Here is a 17,894-nt window from a genome sequence, read left to right as displayed (position 1 = left end):
GAACATTTTACATTTCAACACCGGTTCTCCAAATGAGAAACTCAAAAAAATTAGACTTTAGGTATGACCCCAAATGAATGAAAAGAAGGCCCTTTTAAAATGTTCTTCTGATAATCAAACATTCTTGAGAGCTCTATATTTAAAAAAACAAAACAACAACATAATTTTACGTCACCCAGCAGCCTAAAGCTGTTGCAGCGTAACTAACGGAGGATTCAAGGTCACCTGATCCAGGAAGTTTTTAGGACAGCGCAACACTAATTAATTACAATAGTCCAGCCTAGGAGTAATAAATTCAATAACTAGTTTGTCAGCATCACTCCGAGACTTGATGTTTTTATTTTTGTTTATTCATTTATTGCACAATTGCTGCAATAAATTTAATGTGCTGAATATGCACATTAAAGGACGTATCCTGGTCAAAAATGACTAGACAAGAACGTCTGATCTGTCTTGTGGCATCTATTGTAATACATTATTGGTTTGTAAATCACTGCACAAAAAATGCCTGAGACATTGCCTGCATTTTAATGTAAATAGTTATGTATATATTTATGTTGTTTGCAAAATTTGTACATAAGTCTTTGAAATTAAATTTATATTTGACTTTCAAGTTATGAAAATGATCTGTTAAACATGTTTGTGGGTATATTCACAGAGATCCTATTTAAGTTTAATTGCAGGACTTTATTGAACAGTCTCAAAGAAGTAAGAGCTCAACAGAGCTCTGACTAATTGTCAGCCTGGCTACAGTGGTGAAAAGAAAACTGGAGTTGACTTAGTTTTAAGGATCATTGGTTAACAGTAAGATATCCTGGTTATCCAGAGATCTCTACAGTATAGATAACTTTGTATAGATAGCAACATGTTTTCTAGAGCTTACATGTTACCTGCATTTAAGTATGTGTGTGTCTGTGAGTTATACCAGGGACTCAATCACTTTTGATTGCAAACTGTCTTCATCGGTGGAGCCTCAGCATTGTAATCAGTTAGAATTCATATGCATTATTAATCATTTATAACACTTTTAATGGCATTATGAGATAAAAGAAATGAGTGGGGCTAGAATTTAGGCAACTACTCTGCATGTTGGCACATGGCATGTGACAAATTGATTCATTTCATGTATAATGATTTATATTATTAAATGCTTTTAACTATAGTAGTTCAAAAAGTGACAAATTCTACAGATGTAAAAGACGTGAGATTATTTGATGAAAATAGCAGTGAAAGAATCGTTGGTTTAATGGATAACAAACTATATAAGGTTGGTGGCTGGGGGATAATAATGAAAACTGCAGCCTCAAAAGACAATTTAAAATGAACTTCAACAATAAGAAGTTCAAAAGAGTGATTGACAAAAAATTAAATATCGTAGCTTAAAGCAGATGATGGAAAGTTCTGTGTTCTCACAGAAGTTCAAACGATCATACTATGTTCTCAAAGTCTTAAAGACAATAGCCTGGCAAACTTCTATTTAAGAAAGACCAAAGCATGCTTCCAACTGGTTTGAAATGCACCAGAAAATCACATTCATTTATTTGCTTTTCCTCACTGTAGCTGAAATTAGTAACTTTTGGAGCCAGCAATAGGATGTGTCTGACAACGTACCAATTACGGTTGGTAATTCTGGGGTGAATTCAATAACTGCAGCTTCCAGAGAGGACTGAAGTTGCTGTTGCACTTTGGGTAGGTCAGTGAAGTTCAGACACAGATAGGCATAACTGGGCTCGCCAGTTATGGTCTGAAGTTCTCTGGGGTCAGAGCCTCGGGTTCCAATTGCAATGGTCAAGACACCCAGCTGTTTGAGAGCAGAGGCTGGTTCATCAATACTGTCAAATGATCTTCCACCAGTGATCAATATTAGGACCTGCGGAACTCCTGATGGCCGCCTGCTTCCGGCAGAGGCCGTGAAGACAGTTATCCTCAAGTACCGGAGAGCTGCTCCAGTGTTGAGGGGTCGTCCGCCTTTGTGCCTCAAACCTCTGACACTGTCAAGGACCTCTCTTTTTGTGGTGTACGTGTTCAGATAGAACTGGACGGCTGGATCGCTGCTGTACTGAACAACCGACACACGGTCTTTGCCATCATCCACACTGAGTGTGTCTACTTGTTTTTGGACAAAGTCTCTCATAGCTGGGAATCCACTTCTAGTAGCATCAGATCCATCCAGCAAAAACACCACATCCCTTCCTGCTGGCTGTCTGACCACTAAGGGATATAAAGTTTTCAACATGTTTATCTTAGCTTGTCAAATGTTCTTCAACATAAAGCCATTTATTCAACTCACACTCATTGTTTTCTTTTTTTTCTTCTTTAATTAGAAATACAGTTGCTGATTAATTTTTACTCACCTCTAATTCACTTGAATAAAATGTACATATTAAAATTAACGTATTAAATTTGACAAATCATTTAAATTCTTACCTCCCATTGTTTCCCCTTCAACTGCCATTTTAGTAAAGTGACTGTTCAAACTTTCCTGAATTCGTGGCAGATTTACAAAGTCGGGGACTGAGTATTTGAAATTTGGGTTTGATGAAATCATTTCCATCTCAGCTGAATTGGACATTCTTGATCCAATTGCAAATGTAGTGACACCTGCTGTTTTAAGCATACTTGCTGGTCCTCTTGGAGAATCTCTTGATCTTCCACCAGCCAATACAATAAGTATTTGTTTGACTCCTTCATGTTGTCGATTTCCAGCATTTGGAACAAAGACATTATCCTTCACAAATTGCAGTCCTGCCCCAATATACTGTGGCCTTCCACCTTTGGGTTTAAGACTTGTAATGTGCTTTAGGACATCAGCTTTTGTTTCGTAAGTATCCAGATTAAAGTTAAGTTCAGCATTGTTGCTATACTGCACAACTGCAACTTTATCTTTTCTTTGGTCCAGGTCAAAGCTCGCAACCATTCTGGCAACAAATTCACGTATGGCACTGAAACTCATCCTGACATCATCAGATCCATCAATGAGAAATACAATATCTCGTTTTATGCTGGAGCTTGAACCTAAAAAAATTCAAAATCATGTAAATGTGTAAATGTTGTTTCTAACCAATTCAACAGTCATCAAATTACTGTTGAAGACACTTCAACATGAGGTTTACAAGGTTTGTATTTAAATAATATTAAATGAGATATTTGTTTAATCAAACTTCATATCATCAAATGTTATTTTCACTTACCCACATGAGGTGTGATAGTACTTTTGAGAGAGGATATGACAGACAGCAACTGCTCTCTCACATGAGGAAAGTCAGAAGTATTCTTTATAAAATACATTGCTGTAGGAGCTAATTGTTCCATCTCAAACCTATCAGCATTATTCACACCAATGCCAAAAAGAACAATTCCCACATTTCGGAGCCTTTCTAATGGACCTAAGATTTCATCATTTGAATTTCTTCCACTGAAGAGTATCAGTATCTGTGGGACTGCATGCAGTGCTCTGCTTCCAGATGAAGCAGTGAAGACATTATTTTTCACATAATCAAGGGCTACACCAATGTTCACAGTGGACCCTCCTTTCAGTTTCATGTTGTCCAAATGATTAATAATATCATCTTTCATTAAGTATTTGTTTAGAAGAAACTCAGTTGTGGGCTCTGTGCTGTACTGGATTAAAGCAACTTGTGCTTTTCTTGGCCCAATTTCTATTTGCTTGACAAACTCTCTGACAAATTCCAAAGCTTGTTGTTCACTTGGTTGCATATCATCAGATCCATCAAGAAGAAAAACAATATCAGCACTCTGGAATCCTGCTTCTGCTGTCACAGATGTATCTGAAATGGGTTATGAAATATTTTACAAAATTTACCTCTTACATATAACCTAAACAATAATCATAATATGCAATCATGTCCAGAAGGAAGCTATTATAAATTGTTGTTACTCTTACCAATAGTTGAAAATTCAGTTGTTTCTTTAGTGCCCCTCAACATGGCTTCCACTGATGGATCTAAGCTTTGTAGATTATTATAGTTTGTGACATAAAAATAATGTGCTGGTGTATAGGAGATAGTCTGCATTTCCAAAGTATCAGCATTCTCCGTTCCAATACTAAAGGTTTTGATGCCATTGTCTTTGAGTGATTGTGCTGGTCCTCTGACATCATCTCCAGATCTTCCACCACTAAAAACATACAGATATTGAGGGACCAAGTCTGCACGTCTGCCTCCAACTGAAGCAGAAAAGACGTTGTCTCTGACAAACTCCAGTGCTTTTCCAATGTTCAGTGGTCTTCCAAATTTATGTCTCATTGTTCTTATGGAATTGAGCACATCATTCTTGGAAGAATAAGAATTCAAGTAAAAATTAACAGTGGCATCACGACTGTACTGAACAACAGCCACTTGGTCTCTATCATTGCCCAAATTTAAACTTTCCACAGTTTTTTCAATAAAGCTTCGTATTTCTTCAAAACCATTCAGTGAGTCATATGATCCATCAATGAGAAACACTACATCATTTTTCTTAGAATCTGCAAAAAAAAAAATGTAAACAGAATGTGACAATGACGGTTTCTGAAAATCCTCCAATCTCTCTTCTTTACTAGATAATGAAAACATTGATTCTTACCGAGACCTGCTGTGGGAGCAATTTGTTCTACACTGTGCAAAGCCTCTCTTATCAATGCCAACACATCTTCCTGAACACTAGGAAGTTGCCCATATTCAGCAACTGGGAGTGCGTACTTGGGTTCATGAGCTATTGTCTGTAGCTCTAGAGTGTCAGCATCAGATGTCCCAATTACAACTGAAATGGCACCAATTTGCTTCATCATTCTGGCTGGGGTTCTTATGTCATCTGCAGATCGTCCACCAATCAGTAGTATGAGTATCTGTGGAATTCCCTCCTGACGTCTACTACCAGACATAGGGGTATATACATGTTCCTTCAAGTACTGGAGAGCAGCTCCAATGTTGTGAGGATAACCCCCTTTGTGTCTCAGACCATTTACTGCTTTAAGAATATCATTCTTTGTTGAATAACGACTCAAGTTAAAATTAATCTCTGCAGTGTCACTGTACTGGACCACAGCCATGCGATCTTTGTTTATATCAACGTTTAGATGCTTTGTTATCCTCTTTACAAAGTCAATAATATCTGGGAATTTTTGCTGAGAATCATCAGAACCATCAAGCAAAAAAACAATGTCTCTTCCGTTGGGATCTGTAATCAAAGAGGAATTTGAACAAACTGGTTGATGATGACATTGAAAAATAAAATTGTTCTTGTAAATATGCATTTATCCTGCATACACAGCTTGTGCTTCAATTACAACTAATCAAGCAAAGGATTCTGTCAAGCAAAAGATTTGAATGTGAAGGAGTTCATCATCTATCGTTCACCGAAAATAAGGGATTTCATGTCTGCAACAATCTGACAATCCATTAAGTCGCGCGCCCAGTGTAAGAGCTAACCATTAAAACCTTACCGTGCGATGGTGGTTTGATGGCAGGGTTTTTAATCTCCTTCATGGTAGAAATGATTAGTTGTTCAATATCTGATAGATTATTGATATCTGCTGCATGGAAAGCACGGTCTGATTTTTGTGCAATAGACTGAATCTCAAGGGTGTCTGCATGATCTATTCCAACCACAAAAGTTGTTACACCCATTTCATTCAAGTTTTCAGCAGCATTTCTGACATCATCACTGGAACGTCCACCAATTAAAAGAATCAAAATCTGGGGGACACCTTGCTGGTGCCTACTTCCAGAGGAAGCTGTTAAAACATTATCCTTGACATACTGCAGGGCTGCACCAGTATTGAGGGGTTCACCTCCTTTATGCCTCAACCTTCGCAAACTGTCAGCAACATCTTGCTTTGTGTTGTATGTATTTAGGAGAAAATCAACAGAAGGTTCTCTGCTGTACTGCACTACTGAAACACGATCTTTGTTTTTGTCCACACTGAGTGTCTCCATGATTCTTCCAACAAAGCCAAGAACAACATTGAAGGTTTTCTGCATTTTATCAGAGGAATCCAGTAAAAACACAATATCACGTTGAATGGGTTCATTTTGACCTGCAGGAGCTTGACAGAAATGATGATGCTAAGTTAGAGTTAAGCATTATAAGACAGATAGACCATGAAAACATCAATAAAAAGCCTTACCTAAAGGGCTTTGTGATTTTTGTCTTGGCTGCTGCCGAGGAACCCTTTTTAGAAGTGACACAAGTTGATCATTCATTCTCTCAATATCATCAAATTGAGTTATGGAGAAGGCATAGGAAGGGTCATGTGCAATCATTTGGAGCTCAAGTATGTTTGCATTACTGGTACCCACACAGACTGGAACAATTTTTTCCTGTTTTAGAGCAGCAGCAGCACTTGCAACATCATCTTGAGATCTTCCATCGCTCAGCAGAATCAATATCTGAGGGACACCTTGTTGATGCCGACTACCTGAGGACTCGGCAAAAGCATTTTTTCTTACATAGTCAAGAGCTACCCCAGTGTTGAGGGATATGCCTCCTTTATGGTTCAAACGTTGGATTGCACCGAGAACATCTTGTTTTGCCATGTAGGTGTTCAAATTGAAATGTGTCTGTGGATCTCCGCTATACTGAACCACAGAAATACGATCTCTGTTCTCATCAACTGTGAGTGTTTCTACCATTTGTTCCACAAAACTCCTTATTGCTGGGAAGTCACTTTGTGTATTATCCGATCCATCCAAAAGGAATACTATGTCTCTTTGAGGAGATTCTAATTCAGAGAAAGAATATGAAAACCTCGTTTAGCAGTCAAACATAAACATAAGCCAAAATGTACTGTAGTGCAATAATTAGCCATTATGTTGTTGGCAAATATACTAAAACTGGTAATGAAATTCAAAGAATTATTGTTTTAAACGATGTGTTAGATGCAACAATTTGTAGGAAAACTGACTAACAAAGAAAAATATTGAGAAATTACAAGCTAAGTAGCATATTCATCTTTCACGCATGAAAGATAGATTAAAGCCAAACAAGTTCTTTTGTTCAAAAGAACATATTTTCAGTCAATGATGTGATTATCACTGGCTCAAGGGAGAGCTTAAGAAAAGAAAGAAAAGCTCTCTGGAGTACAAGAAAAAAAAAGGATGGCAGCCAACCAAGAAGCAAGTAACACGTAAGATATGTCTGGCCAGTGAAGAGAATTTAACAAATGTGAAACTGAATCAATGACATTCTTCAGAAAATAATTCAGTTTCATCACATTTGAAATTAAGAAAGACCAAATGAGCAAGAACAGAAACAGCGAGTCAGTTTAAATTTAAATTATATATTACATTTGTTTCTTACCTACAACAGTAGCAGGCTTAGCTGATATTTCTGTCTGGACAAATGCTACTAAATCTGGCTGAATGGACAAAATTTCAGCAAAGAAAGGCAAGTTGAAAACATATCTGGAGGAGAAGGCAATTTTTTGAAGTTCCTCTTGTCCAGCATTTTTCATTCCAATTGCAAAAGACATAACACCAATTTGCTTTAGTCCAAATGCAGCTCTGGAAACATCATCTTTGGATTTTCCCCCAGTGAGCAAAAAAAGAATCTGAGGAACTCCCTCCAGGTGTCTACTCCCAGATGAAGTTGTGAAAACATGGTCTTGCACAAACTGTAAAGCAGCTCCAGTATTGCGAGATTTCCCTCCTTTATGTCGAAGACTTCTTACAGCATAGATAATAGCTTTTTTGGATCTGTGAGTTATTAGGTTGAAGTAAATTGAGGCATCATCACTATACAGTATAACGCCCACTCGAACCTTATCTTCGCCAACGTCCAACTCTTCAACCATTCTTCTGACGAACTCTCGAATAGCTGGGAGACCATTTCTGGAGTCATCTGACCCATCAAGGAGAAACACTATGTCCCTCCGTGTGTCAACTAGATGATACAAGGATGGATAGAAGATTTGCGAATTACGCATTTGAGATGTTCTAACAGTCATGCATATTTATTAGCATGAGCAAGTCAAGCTCAGTGAAAAAACTGAGCTGTAAAGATGTGAGCTATTGCTCTGAAAAGTGGGAAGAAAAACATCTTTTTACCAAAAAAAGATGTATAAGACAATTGAATGACTGATCTTCCAAGTGACTTCAAAGTAGTAAGTGAAATGGACACTTGGAAAGAAAAGATAAAACCAAAAAACACACCAAAATTTATTTCTTTTTCAGCTAGAATAGGCTTTTTAGTGAGAACAATCATGAATTTTACACAATAGAAATGGCTTAAATAATGGGGTGAATAATTACCAAAATCACCAAATAAAATCTTATCAATCATTCGAGTTTAGGGATATGTTAGTTTTATGAGAAAATGCAACTGTGCGAAGGAGTAAAACTTGTCCTGATGAAATAATATTAGCTTATACACTGACATGACAGCTTTGTCTTGAGTGTCTTTGTGTCTGTTCAGTGAAATAATAAGTTGTGACTGGACTGAGGGTAATTCAGAAACCTTATATGTGAAACTAGGTTTGAGCGCAATCATTTCCAACTCTGATATTTTGGCATCTCTCACTCCAAAATGTTATGTAAAATGTAATGTTCTTTAAGAGGAAAAGCTGGCCTTCTCGCATTATCAGTGGACAGTTTGCCACTTAATTAAAATCTGGATGATTCCTTTTTAGTCTTCTGCTACCCATGGAGGAAGTAAAGACACTATGCATCACAAACTGAAGAGCTGCACCAATATTATGGCATGTCCCTCATTTGTGCCTTAAAATGTCTATCGCATTTAAATTGTAATTCTTTGTCTTGTGAGAATTTAGATAAAAGCTGACCTGAGTGTTATCTGCAAACTGAACCACAGACAGTCTATCTTGGTTCTCACTGATATAAAGGTTCTCTGCTATGTTTTTAACAAAGTGTTTAATGTCTGTCAATCCATTTCCAGTCTTATCAGTGCCATCAAATAGGAACACGATATTTATTTTTACAGCATCACCTTGTGTTAAGACAACAATAAGAATCTAATTAAGATTAAAATGGGGTTAACATAAGTTAGATGAGATAAAAAGCACCAAAAATTGCAGATTTTGTGAGTTCCGGACACCCGAAAAAAAAAAATCTTACCTTGCTGTAGGACGACCTCTAACTCTTCCCTTGGTAGGCTCACATAATTATTCAGTCTTTGCGGTATGGTGCTGAGCTCACTGAATTCCTTAACGTTGAAGGCAAAAGAAGGGTTGTGCGAGATGGCCTCAATCTGCTTTGGGTCTGCGTCCTTGACACCAACACCAAACGGTACAACTCCATCTGTCTTCAGTGCTCCAGCGGGTTCCCTTACATTATCCGTAGATCGGCCTCCAGTCAAAACAATCAGAAACTGAGGGACATTTTGTGCAGCACGACCACCATAAGTGCCAGACAGGATGGTGTCTTTCATGAATCTCAGAGCAGATCCTGTGTTTAAACTACGTCCACCAGTCACTCTGAGTCCTTGGACAGCTCTTATCACTTCATCTTTGGTTTTATAAGTGTTAAGGTAAAAACTTAGAGTTGGCCTTTCACTGTGTTGAACCACTGAAACTCGTACCTTGTCATCTCCAATGTCAAGTGGTTCGATTACTTTAATGATAAAATCCTTTATGTAGGCAAAATCTGCTTGAACTCGATCTGTGCCATCAATGAGGAAAGCAACATCTCTTTCAGCTCCAACAACTGAAGGAAAAAAATACAATACACATTTATTTATGTTTTGCCAGATATGCAGTTGATCATATTTTTATTAGACAAAGAAAACAGAAATTCCAAACTAACCAGTTTCCTCTTGGAATACTGCCACGTCGGTATCGCCAACCACTGTTACCAACTCTGGCATGATTTGTTCAGCAAGGCCTGGTAAACCAGAGAAGCTTCTTGCATGGAAAGCCAAAGTTGGAACAAAGGCAACACTCTGGAGTAGGGCCTCATCTGCTTGTCCAGAACTGACGGTGAAAGTCAAAACACCAGCCAGAGCCAACCTGTCAGCCACAGATTTAACCTGATCTTGGGGTGAACCACCTGTGATCAGAACCAACACCTGCTGGACTCCCTGCCTTCTGCGTGACCCCCTTGATGAGTGAAACATGTTGTCCAGGGCATAATTCATGGCAGCTCCTGTATTCACAGCTGAGCCTCCGGTCAGCCTGAGTTGAGAGATTTTTTCTACAACCTCTTCCCTGGTCCTGTAGTTGTTCAGGTAAAATTCTATTTTTGGACGGTCAGCAAACTGCAGGAGACCAACCTGGACCCTGTCAGGACCTACATCAAGTTGGTTGATCGTATTGATCATAAAGTCTCTCACGTAGGGCAAATTACTGCTTCCAACATAGTTTGAGCCATCCACAAGAAAGACAATGTCTCTGACCATTTTTGTGGTCTCCACTATGGTTTCCTCCGTCACTGAAGAAAAGCACAAAAAATGTATTAATTACTCTCTGTGTAATGCCATGAACATGTGCTTTCAGTAATAGTGACGCATTGACTGTTGCAACATTTCTCTCTGTGCAAATGAAGAATTTAACATGTAAAGTGCCCAATATTTATTACTTCAATTTGTATTTTTTTAACAATTATTTACAAATATAACTGTGAAGAATATTTCAAACCACAAAGACGTAGTACCAAAGTAGAAAAAAAATGCCAACTAAACACTAAAAATGTCACTAACACAACTACTTACTCAGGATCAATTTATATTTTTCAGCTGGCATGAAACTGGCTCTTGTGTTTATACTCCACACAAATCACAGAATTGTCCTAGTTTTCAATTTTGAATGGAAACTTTTGCTTTAGTTGTTTTTCCACATATTTATTCAAAGTTTTCCTTATCTATCACATTTATCAAAAGTTCATTTTAGTCCTAGGTTTCCCTTTCTAATTATCCTGAATTTCACTGAAAGACAAATCATTACTGACCACTTGAAATGAAAGCAACCAGACTTGTTTTTGATTTCTTAAACTGGACTGGACTTTCCCCTGTGACATTAAGAACCAACTCTTTGATCGACACGGTGGCTCACATGATTGTAGAGTGGGTTAACGACTATCAGTAACAATTCCAAGGGGATAACCCCACCATGGGTTAAATACCTCGGGCTCGCCACAGTTTTTTGACCTGAAAAAGACCCTTGGGTGAGATCAAAATTTCTTCACAAACCAAAGGGTGTCCTGTTGCCTTCATTTCAAGCACTTAGGGGCTCAACAACCTATATAGATGTAGCATTACCTGTTGTGGTGGGTACTCCTCCAGCTAAAGTAGAAAGAGCACTTATCATTTTCTCTTTCTTGGTTCTAATCAGTGGTCGTATATCCTTGTCGTAGAACACAGCATCGTCACTAATGGCAATCTGCTTCAGCTGCTGCTCATCAGCTGCCTTTGCGCCTGCAGCCAAGGTCAACACACCTAGTTCCCTCAGGGCACTTGCAGGTTCTTCCACGCTGTCACTGGATCTTTTGCTGCTTAACAACATTACAAGCTGGGGTACACCCTGCTGAATACGGCTGCCCTTCTCTGGCTGCAACATTCTTTCCCGGACAAAGTTCAAGGCTGCTCCGATGTTGACTACCTGTGCTGATCTTGGTTTGATAGTACTCAAAGCAGAAATGATTTTCTCCTTGGTCCCATGGGTGTTGAGATCCATCTCAACTCTCGGGGAAGCAGAAAACTGTGCAATACCCACTTGAACTTGATCTGGACCAATTGGCATGCTTTCCACAAACTCTCTGATGAAATTCCGCACATTGTTAATGTTTGCTGGTCCCATTGTACCATCAATAAGGAAAATGATGTCTCGATTTCCAACTGTTTTTGACTGAATAACTGGAAAAAGAAACAACAAAGAACATTACAGTTAGGAGGGAATATTAGATGCTATAATAATCGGTCTATAAGACTAAGTTTTTGGCTGACAAAACTCTGAAAATATATTCTGTTAATAAATGTATATTTTGTATTTGCATTAAATTATTTGGCATGAGGGTAAAGTATTACTGACATGGAAAAAAGTAGGAAAAATTCAGATGCCTTCTAATAGACATCAATTACAAAATGTTAGAAATGTTGTAACAGCTATAGATCAAGTGATAAAGTGATTTATTTTATTTCCTGAAACCCATATATTTTTATATTTTTACAAAGTACAGCTAGTGTGCATGCTCCTTTGAAAATAAGTTAAATACGCTAATACTATCAGATTTTAAAAATCAATTTAAACTGCATAAATAATACAAATGCACAAAGCTCTTTCTGTTAACTGATTTAACTAAGATGATCTTATGCCATTGTTAAAAATATATATTGTCTAATAAACCACATTTTGAGCAACATACATCCTAGTTACCTAAAAAAAAAAAAGCTGTAACTCTTTGTAAAAAGTAATTTAAAAAGGAATTCGATTATCTGCTAAAAGCTTAAATTCTGCATTTAATTACAATGATTACAACCTATCAGATACTGAAACTGAGAAATTTGTTTATTGAAAAATACATTATCATTTTGATTTTCTTTTTTCCAGAATCACTCTGGGAATAGAAGTTGCATCAAATGATTATAAAATAGCATCCCAGAGAGTTAGAGACATTCACTGCTCAGTGATAAACACTTCCACAATTTGAGAATACAATTTCTGAACACAAAATTGAAGAAATAATAAACAATAAAATTTGGATTTCAAAATCTACAGGTATTAAATATTACATATTAAAATATTCTGAGAATCCAAAGACATTTTGTGTAAAAAGGTTGAGGGCCAAAATCACAATGGAACAGTGGATTACCTTTGTAGTGAAAAATAACTGCTGATAAGACTTGTGAAAAGTTTTAAACACATTAAAATCTTACTATTTGCCCATACATTGTTGCCTCTTACATTGAATCTTTTTAATGAGAACATATTTTCCAGCAACATAGCTTTGTAGTAAAAGAACTTAGATGCTAAACTGGCCTTCCTGCAGTCCAGACCTGTACTCAATTGAAAACATTATGAAATAAAACAATTACAGAAAAGGCCACTGCTGAGCAGATAAAATTATTTACCAATCTTGAATTCACAAAAACTGACCTACAAGACAAGCTAAACATATATACAATCAATTCCAAAAATGTTCTCAGTTTCAACATTTGATATGCTGTTTTTATAATGATTTCTTCTTATTGACATCATATTCCAACTTTTATGGAAACACAAGCACCAGACCTACATACAAATATCTTTTTCTTATTAGGCTGTCTGGTACTAATGACATCTTTATCTTCATCAAACATTTATGTAAGTTAACCCTCTCAGGCTCAAATTAAGTTTTTTGTTGCTAATGCACAACCAAGTCCTGCAGTGGTACTTCTGAGTAAAAAAAAACCTCATAAAATATGTATGTGGGGTAATCAGGTTGTTAGTTTTTAACTGTTGCAAATCGGCAACGTCTGCCTTGAGAGGGTTAATAGAATGGAGTCAAATTTCAAATATTTTTAAAATGGTAATAAGACTTCTAAGTGTTACCACTTCTGTTATAAACTTAAAATTAGGGATATAGAAACTATGTGCACTATAACATATCAATTGAATTATGAAGTCCCCTTCCACAACCGTAATGCCCCGCCAGGGTTTACTGAGAAGTTACATACCTTCTGTGAACTCATTCTGAACTATAATAGTGCGCTGGATCACCCCGTTAATGAGTGGAAGCAGTTGGTCACCAATGTTTGCAACTTCTCTGACATCAGAGGCTGACTGGACAAAACTTATATCTGTAGCAATTGTTTCCAGATCTGCAGTGGCAGTGTCACCAATCGCCACGCCGAATGTGATAACACTGGCCCTCTTAAGAGCTCGGTCACCAGCACCAGTATCATCAGTGGATGGCCCAGCAGTGATAACCACCAACATCTGGGGCACACCCTCGTCAGCCCTGCCCCCAGATGTTTCACTTAAAAGGCTCTCGGCCACTTCCTCCAAGGCAGCCCCCAGGTTAGATTCATCGCCCCCTGTGTAGGTGAGGGCTTTCACAGCATCCAGGAGTGATGATTTGCTGTAAAAGCTATTTAGATAGAACTTTATCTCTGGGCTGCTGTTGTACAGGACCAAGGCCACCCGAACAGTGTCCCTGCCCACATCAAGGCGCTCAATGATTCTCAAAACCAATTCACGCACATAGGGGAAGTTTGCTGCTCCAATGTTCTGTGATCCATCAATTAACAGTACTAGGTCAGCTGTGTCTTGTGCTTTAAGGAGAGAGAGAGAAAACAAAACAAAATGGAACTTGTGAAAGCGTTAAATAAGTGAATCTGAGACAGAGACATAAATCAAAGAACTCGTGCTAGCTGTGTCATTCAGTGAATAAATCAACAACACTGCAAAACATCATACTGCATGTTGGCTGAACCAAGGAGATTTCCTAAAGTCCTGTAATTTGTCGATTACTTTGCTCCATAGATTTTTTTTTTTTTTACTTGAATTCAATTCTAATTACAGTAACACTAGAATTTATGTACAGAAAAGTCACAGTGTTTAAACTTTTGCTTATCTACATGTCTTCTGAACAAAAATACATTTTTCTATATGTTTTGAGACAATGTTAGGTCTTAGAGTTGGATGTATCTCACAGTTTTCTATGGGAATAAATTGTGACAGAACATGATCTGCTATTTAAAATCTGGAGCATCTAGGAACATAAAGAACTAAAAGAAAATCTGCAGATGGGCATAATGCATTAAGAATTTCCATTCTAGAGGAAAACAAATGATTAAATATATAAATAGATATAATCTTTTATGATATTTAATATTTAAAAAATAATGTAATATGCCCATTTGTATGAGCTCCGCTGAGTTCAACCACTCCATGCAGACTCTTGTTACAGACCTCAGATGACGTGACCAGTCATGACCCTGTGAACCATCCTTGGTGCCTGCATATTTGCAGTCATTGAGACGTATGATTTTGTTTAAAAAGAGCAAAACCACATATAATGGCAATGCTTCATTTGAAATGAACATGTACCCTTTGGATATTTGAATATCTTAAATTACCATTCTTCACTACCGTTCGCCTTTCTTTGGGCAGGAATAGCTCAGTAGGTAGAGTGGTGGCCCCATGATCGGAAGGTCGGGGGTTCGATTCCCCTGAAAAGATACCCTGAGGTACCCCTGAGCAAGGTACCGTCCCTACACACTGCTCCCCGGGCGCCCAAAGGCTGCCCACTGCTTCACTGAGTGAATGGGTTAAATGCAGAGAGGGATTTTCCCCACGGGGACCAATAAAGTGCACTTTCTTTCTTATGTCATTAAATTACGACAGCAAATAGATTAGGCTATTTAAAGATAAAAACATTCTCAAAGTGCTTCTACAGGTCAAGGATGTCTCCAGACAGGTTCATCACTGTTTCAAAAACAGAATATTGCACATATTTTACACAGATAGACATTGTGATTGAAAAAAGACAAACACACATGTGCAGGACACATAAGCAGTGGTGCATGGTTAGCTATTGTTAAAAGCTCACAGTTTGATTTTCGGGGGCTTTAAAAGCTTTTAAAGTGTCCCAGAGACCTTGTTATCTTCCAAAGGTTTTAGAAGAGGACACTAGGGAAGATCTGATCTTCTGAAAATGGCGTGTTGAATTATAACAGAAGCCATTTCAGCCTCCATCAGAGACCTACCTTTTGCAAAAGTACCAGGTACAACACCTAATGCAGTAAAGTGAACACATGCAAATCGTACTGTGATCTTTGAAGCATTAGAGGTATATTACATGTTGAAAGACAAATCAATAAAGTGGTGTTAATGTTGCAGGTGAACAGTGGAAGGTTACTGTGGTTAAAAAAATCGTTATGTTAATTATAAAAAGGTCCAGTCACAGCCGCATGTGCAGCAGCTTCTTTCTGCACATGTAGACATTAGTATGGTAGTGACGCTGGTCCCATTTCATTACCTGTCCCTCCTCCAGCCACAGGGGCCTCATTTGCCACAGGAAACCCCCCTGACTGGGTCACTGCATCACAAAGTCCCACAACTAAATCTTGAATTATACTCTGTAAGGCTGGGAAAGTGTCTACACTGAAAACGTGAGTGCTTTGAGGTTGGCTAGCCATCTCCCTGAGCTCCCAGTCCACTGCATCCTGAACTCCAACTGCAAACATCTCCACGCCTGCCATCCGCAGCACTTGAGCTGGCTCGGCAACATCATCCTGCGAGCGGCCGTCTGTTAGCACCACCACCACCTGGGCGACTCCGTCAGCAGCACGGCTGCCCGAAGCAGCAGTCAAATGTGTATGTATCAGAAAATCCAAACCCAAGCCAGTCCGCGTGCCCCCACCACGGTAAGACATAGCCTTGATGTGTGCCAGGACTCCCTGTGCAGTTTTGTAGCTGTTGAGCTGGAACTCAGTGTGAGGCTTGCTATTGTACTGTACAAGGGCAAATTTAAACCTTTCTCCTCCGACCTGGTGCAGAGATTGTATCAAGGTGTACAGAAAGTGTCTGACATGCTCAAAGTTCTCTTGACCCATACTCCATGATGAATCCACTAGAAAGTACATATCAGCTGCCAAACCTTGTGCACAATCTTCCAAAGGGAGTGTTGGGAGGACAAAAGTAAAGACCAGTGAAAAGATACTAACAAAGTGCACAATATAAATGTACTTCAGTTTGATAGCATCAGTCTGTTTATGTATGTTTAATGCGTCAAATGTATCAGACTTACTCTACTATAGTATCTCTTGAGGTTTTATATTCTAAGTTTTATGTCCCATTTTGAGGTTAACTGTTTGCATTCAGTCTTGAAAGCATAATACATGTAAAAGTAAGAAATGCAAATACAGTTTTATAATCCCTTTGCTTGCATTTGATATTTAAACACTTGCTTATTGAGACCCGGTTCTATCATCTGTAAAATGAGTGCTGCTGCTGACTGCAATGAGATTAAATTAGTTAAACTTACCTTCATCTTCCTGGGCATCGAGTTTAGGAAGAAGTCCTGCAAGCAGGACGACCAGAAGAGCACGTAGCGGTAGCAAATGATGACTCCTCATCTTCAGAAGAAACTAAGAGGGCACCTGTGAAACCAGAATTAGCGAAATATGAGCTATAAAGCATGAATATAAAGTTTATTAACCATAACCATAAAAGAGGTTTTGACACATGGTCAGTGGGCACAGGTGACTCTAGGCAGTGACTGTTAGCTAGGCTTCAACTCAGCAAATTCATGTACCTGAACTGGACCTCTGGTGGTGCTTTTCTAGAATGTTGACAAATAATATGCTTTAGTGTTCAATTAATTGCACTAATAGCTGGTTCAAAATATCTGTGTTCCAATTTTGGTGTGTGGAATGCTGTGTGTGGGAGATGCACCCATTGTACTAGCTGAATGTAGCCTAAAATGTGGTCATGTTGCCTCTTTAATTTCCCCATTCCAAAGCTATCTTTCCAAGGGAATAACACTGCGATGAGTTATTTTCATTGTACTGTGCGTACATTTTTGCGTGTACTAATGTACATTCATGACAACCTATTTCCACAGTAAGTGAAGGAGCTACAGCATGTGCCGGAGTGGAGAGGGATGATGATCAAAACCACCTGTGAAAACTACCATCCAGTGTGCCTTAGTAATTAACTCTGCCTGGCAGGGACTCAGTTTTCCAGCTCACAAAAATAATGTGCCCTTAAAAGCGGTATTAGACTGGAAAGTCCGGTTTCACAGAGGATGTGCTTTTTTTTCTACTTAGTTAGATTTTCCTTCATTATGATGAGCGGTAACATCACAGGAAATGAAAGAGAGGTCACACATGGTTCACTTAGGACCTTATGAGACCTAAGCGCAAAGAAAGGTCTCAACCCATCAAGAGCCTGAAAAGACAGATCTACAGGTACAGGCAAAACACACACACACACACACACACACACACACACACACACACAC

At 38.4% G+C, this 17,894-nt stretch overlaps 1 protein-coding gene across 6 annotated transcripts in view; it reads right to left on the bottom strand.

Annotated features, from left to right (window-relative positions):
- Positions 1 to 17,894, bottom strand: part of LOC102305041 (collagen alpha-3(VI) chain) — a 46,202-nt gene that overhangs the window by 21,390 nt on the left and 6,918 nt on the right. For 3 of the 6 annotated variants that reach the window (XM_042218567.1, XM_042218568.1, XM_042218570.1), the window contains exons 1-13: positions 15,909 to 16,108; positions 13,603 to 14,199; positions 11,209 to 11,802; positions 9,759 to 10,382; positions 9,072 to 9,659; positions 7,300 to 7,881; positions 6,128 to 6,721; positions 5,444 to 6,046; positions 4,585 to 5,178; positions 3,905 to 4,486; positions 3,192 to 3,788; positions 2,428 to 3,015; positions 1,612 to 2,211 (exon numbers count right to left, since the gene is read on the bottom strand). In XM_042218567.1, the coding sequence (XP_042074501.1) occupies positions 1,612 to 2,211; positions 2,428 to 3,015; positions 3,192 to 3,788; positions 3,905 to 4,486; positions 4,585 to 5,178; positions 5,444 to 6,046; positions 6,128 to 6,721; positions 7,300 to 7,881; positions 9,072 to 9,659; positions 9,759 to 10,382; positions 11,209 to 11,802; positions 13,603 to 14,199; positions 15,909 to 16,068 (7,303 nt within the window). In that variant the 5' untranslated portion in view covers positions 16,069 to 16,108. Of the gene's footprint in view, positions 1 to 1,611; positions 2,212 to 2,427; positions 3,016 to 3,191; positions 3,789 to 3,904; positions 4,487 to 4,584; positions 5,179 to 5,443; positions 6,047 to 6,127; positions 6,722 to 7,299; positions 7,882 to 9,071; positions 9,660 to 9,758; positions 10,383 to 11,208; positions 11,803 to 13,602; positions 14,200 to 15,908; positions 16,109 to 16,916; positions 17,032 to 17,894 lie in introns of those variants that run through there. The other 3 variants (XM_042218569.1, XM_042218572.1, XM_042218571.1) reach the window with 3 other exon arrangements.

This window comes from Haplochromis burtoni, unplaced genomic scaffold, assembly GCF_018398535.1.
Source record: "Haplochromis burtoni strain Fernald_Lab_line unplaced genomic scaffold, NCSU_Asbu1 Contig_20, whole genome shotgun sequence".
Lineage (NCBI taxonomy): Eukaryota > Metazoa > Chordata > Actinopteri > Cichliformes > Cichlidae > Haplochromis > Haplochromis burtoni.
The sequence above is the reverse complement of the archived record's forward strand: the minus strand, read 5'-3'. Positions and strand labels throughout refer to the sequence as shown.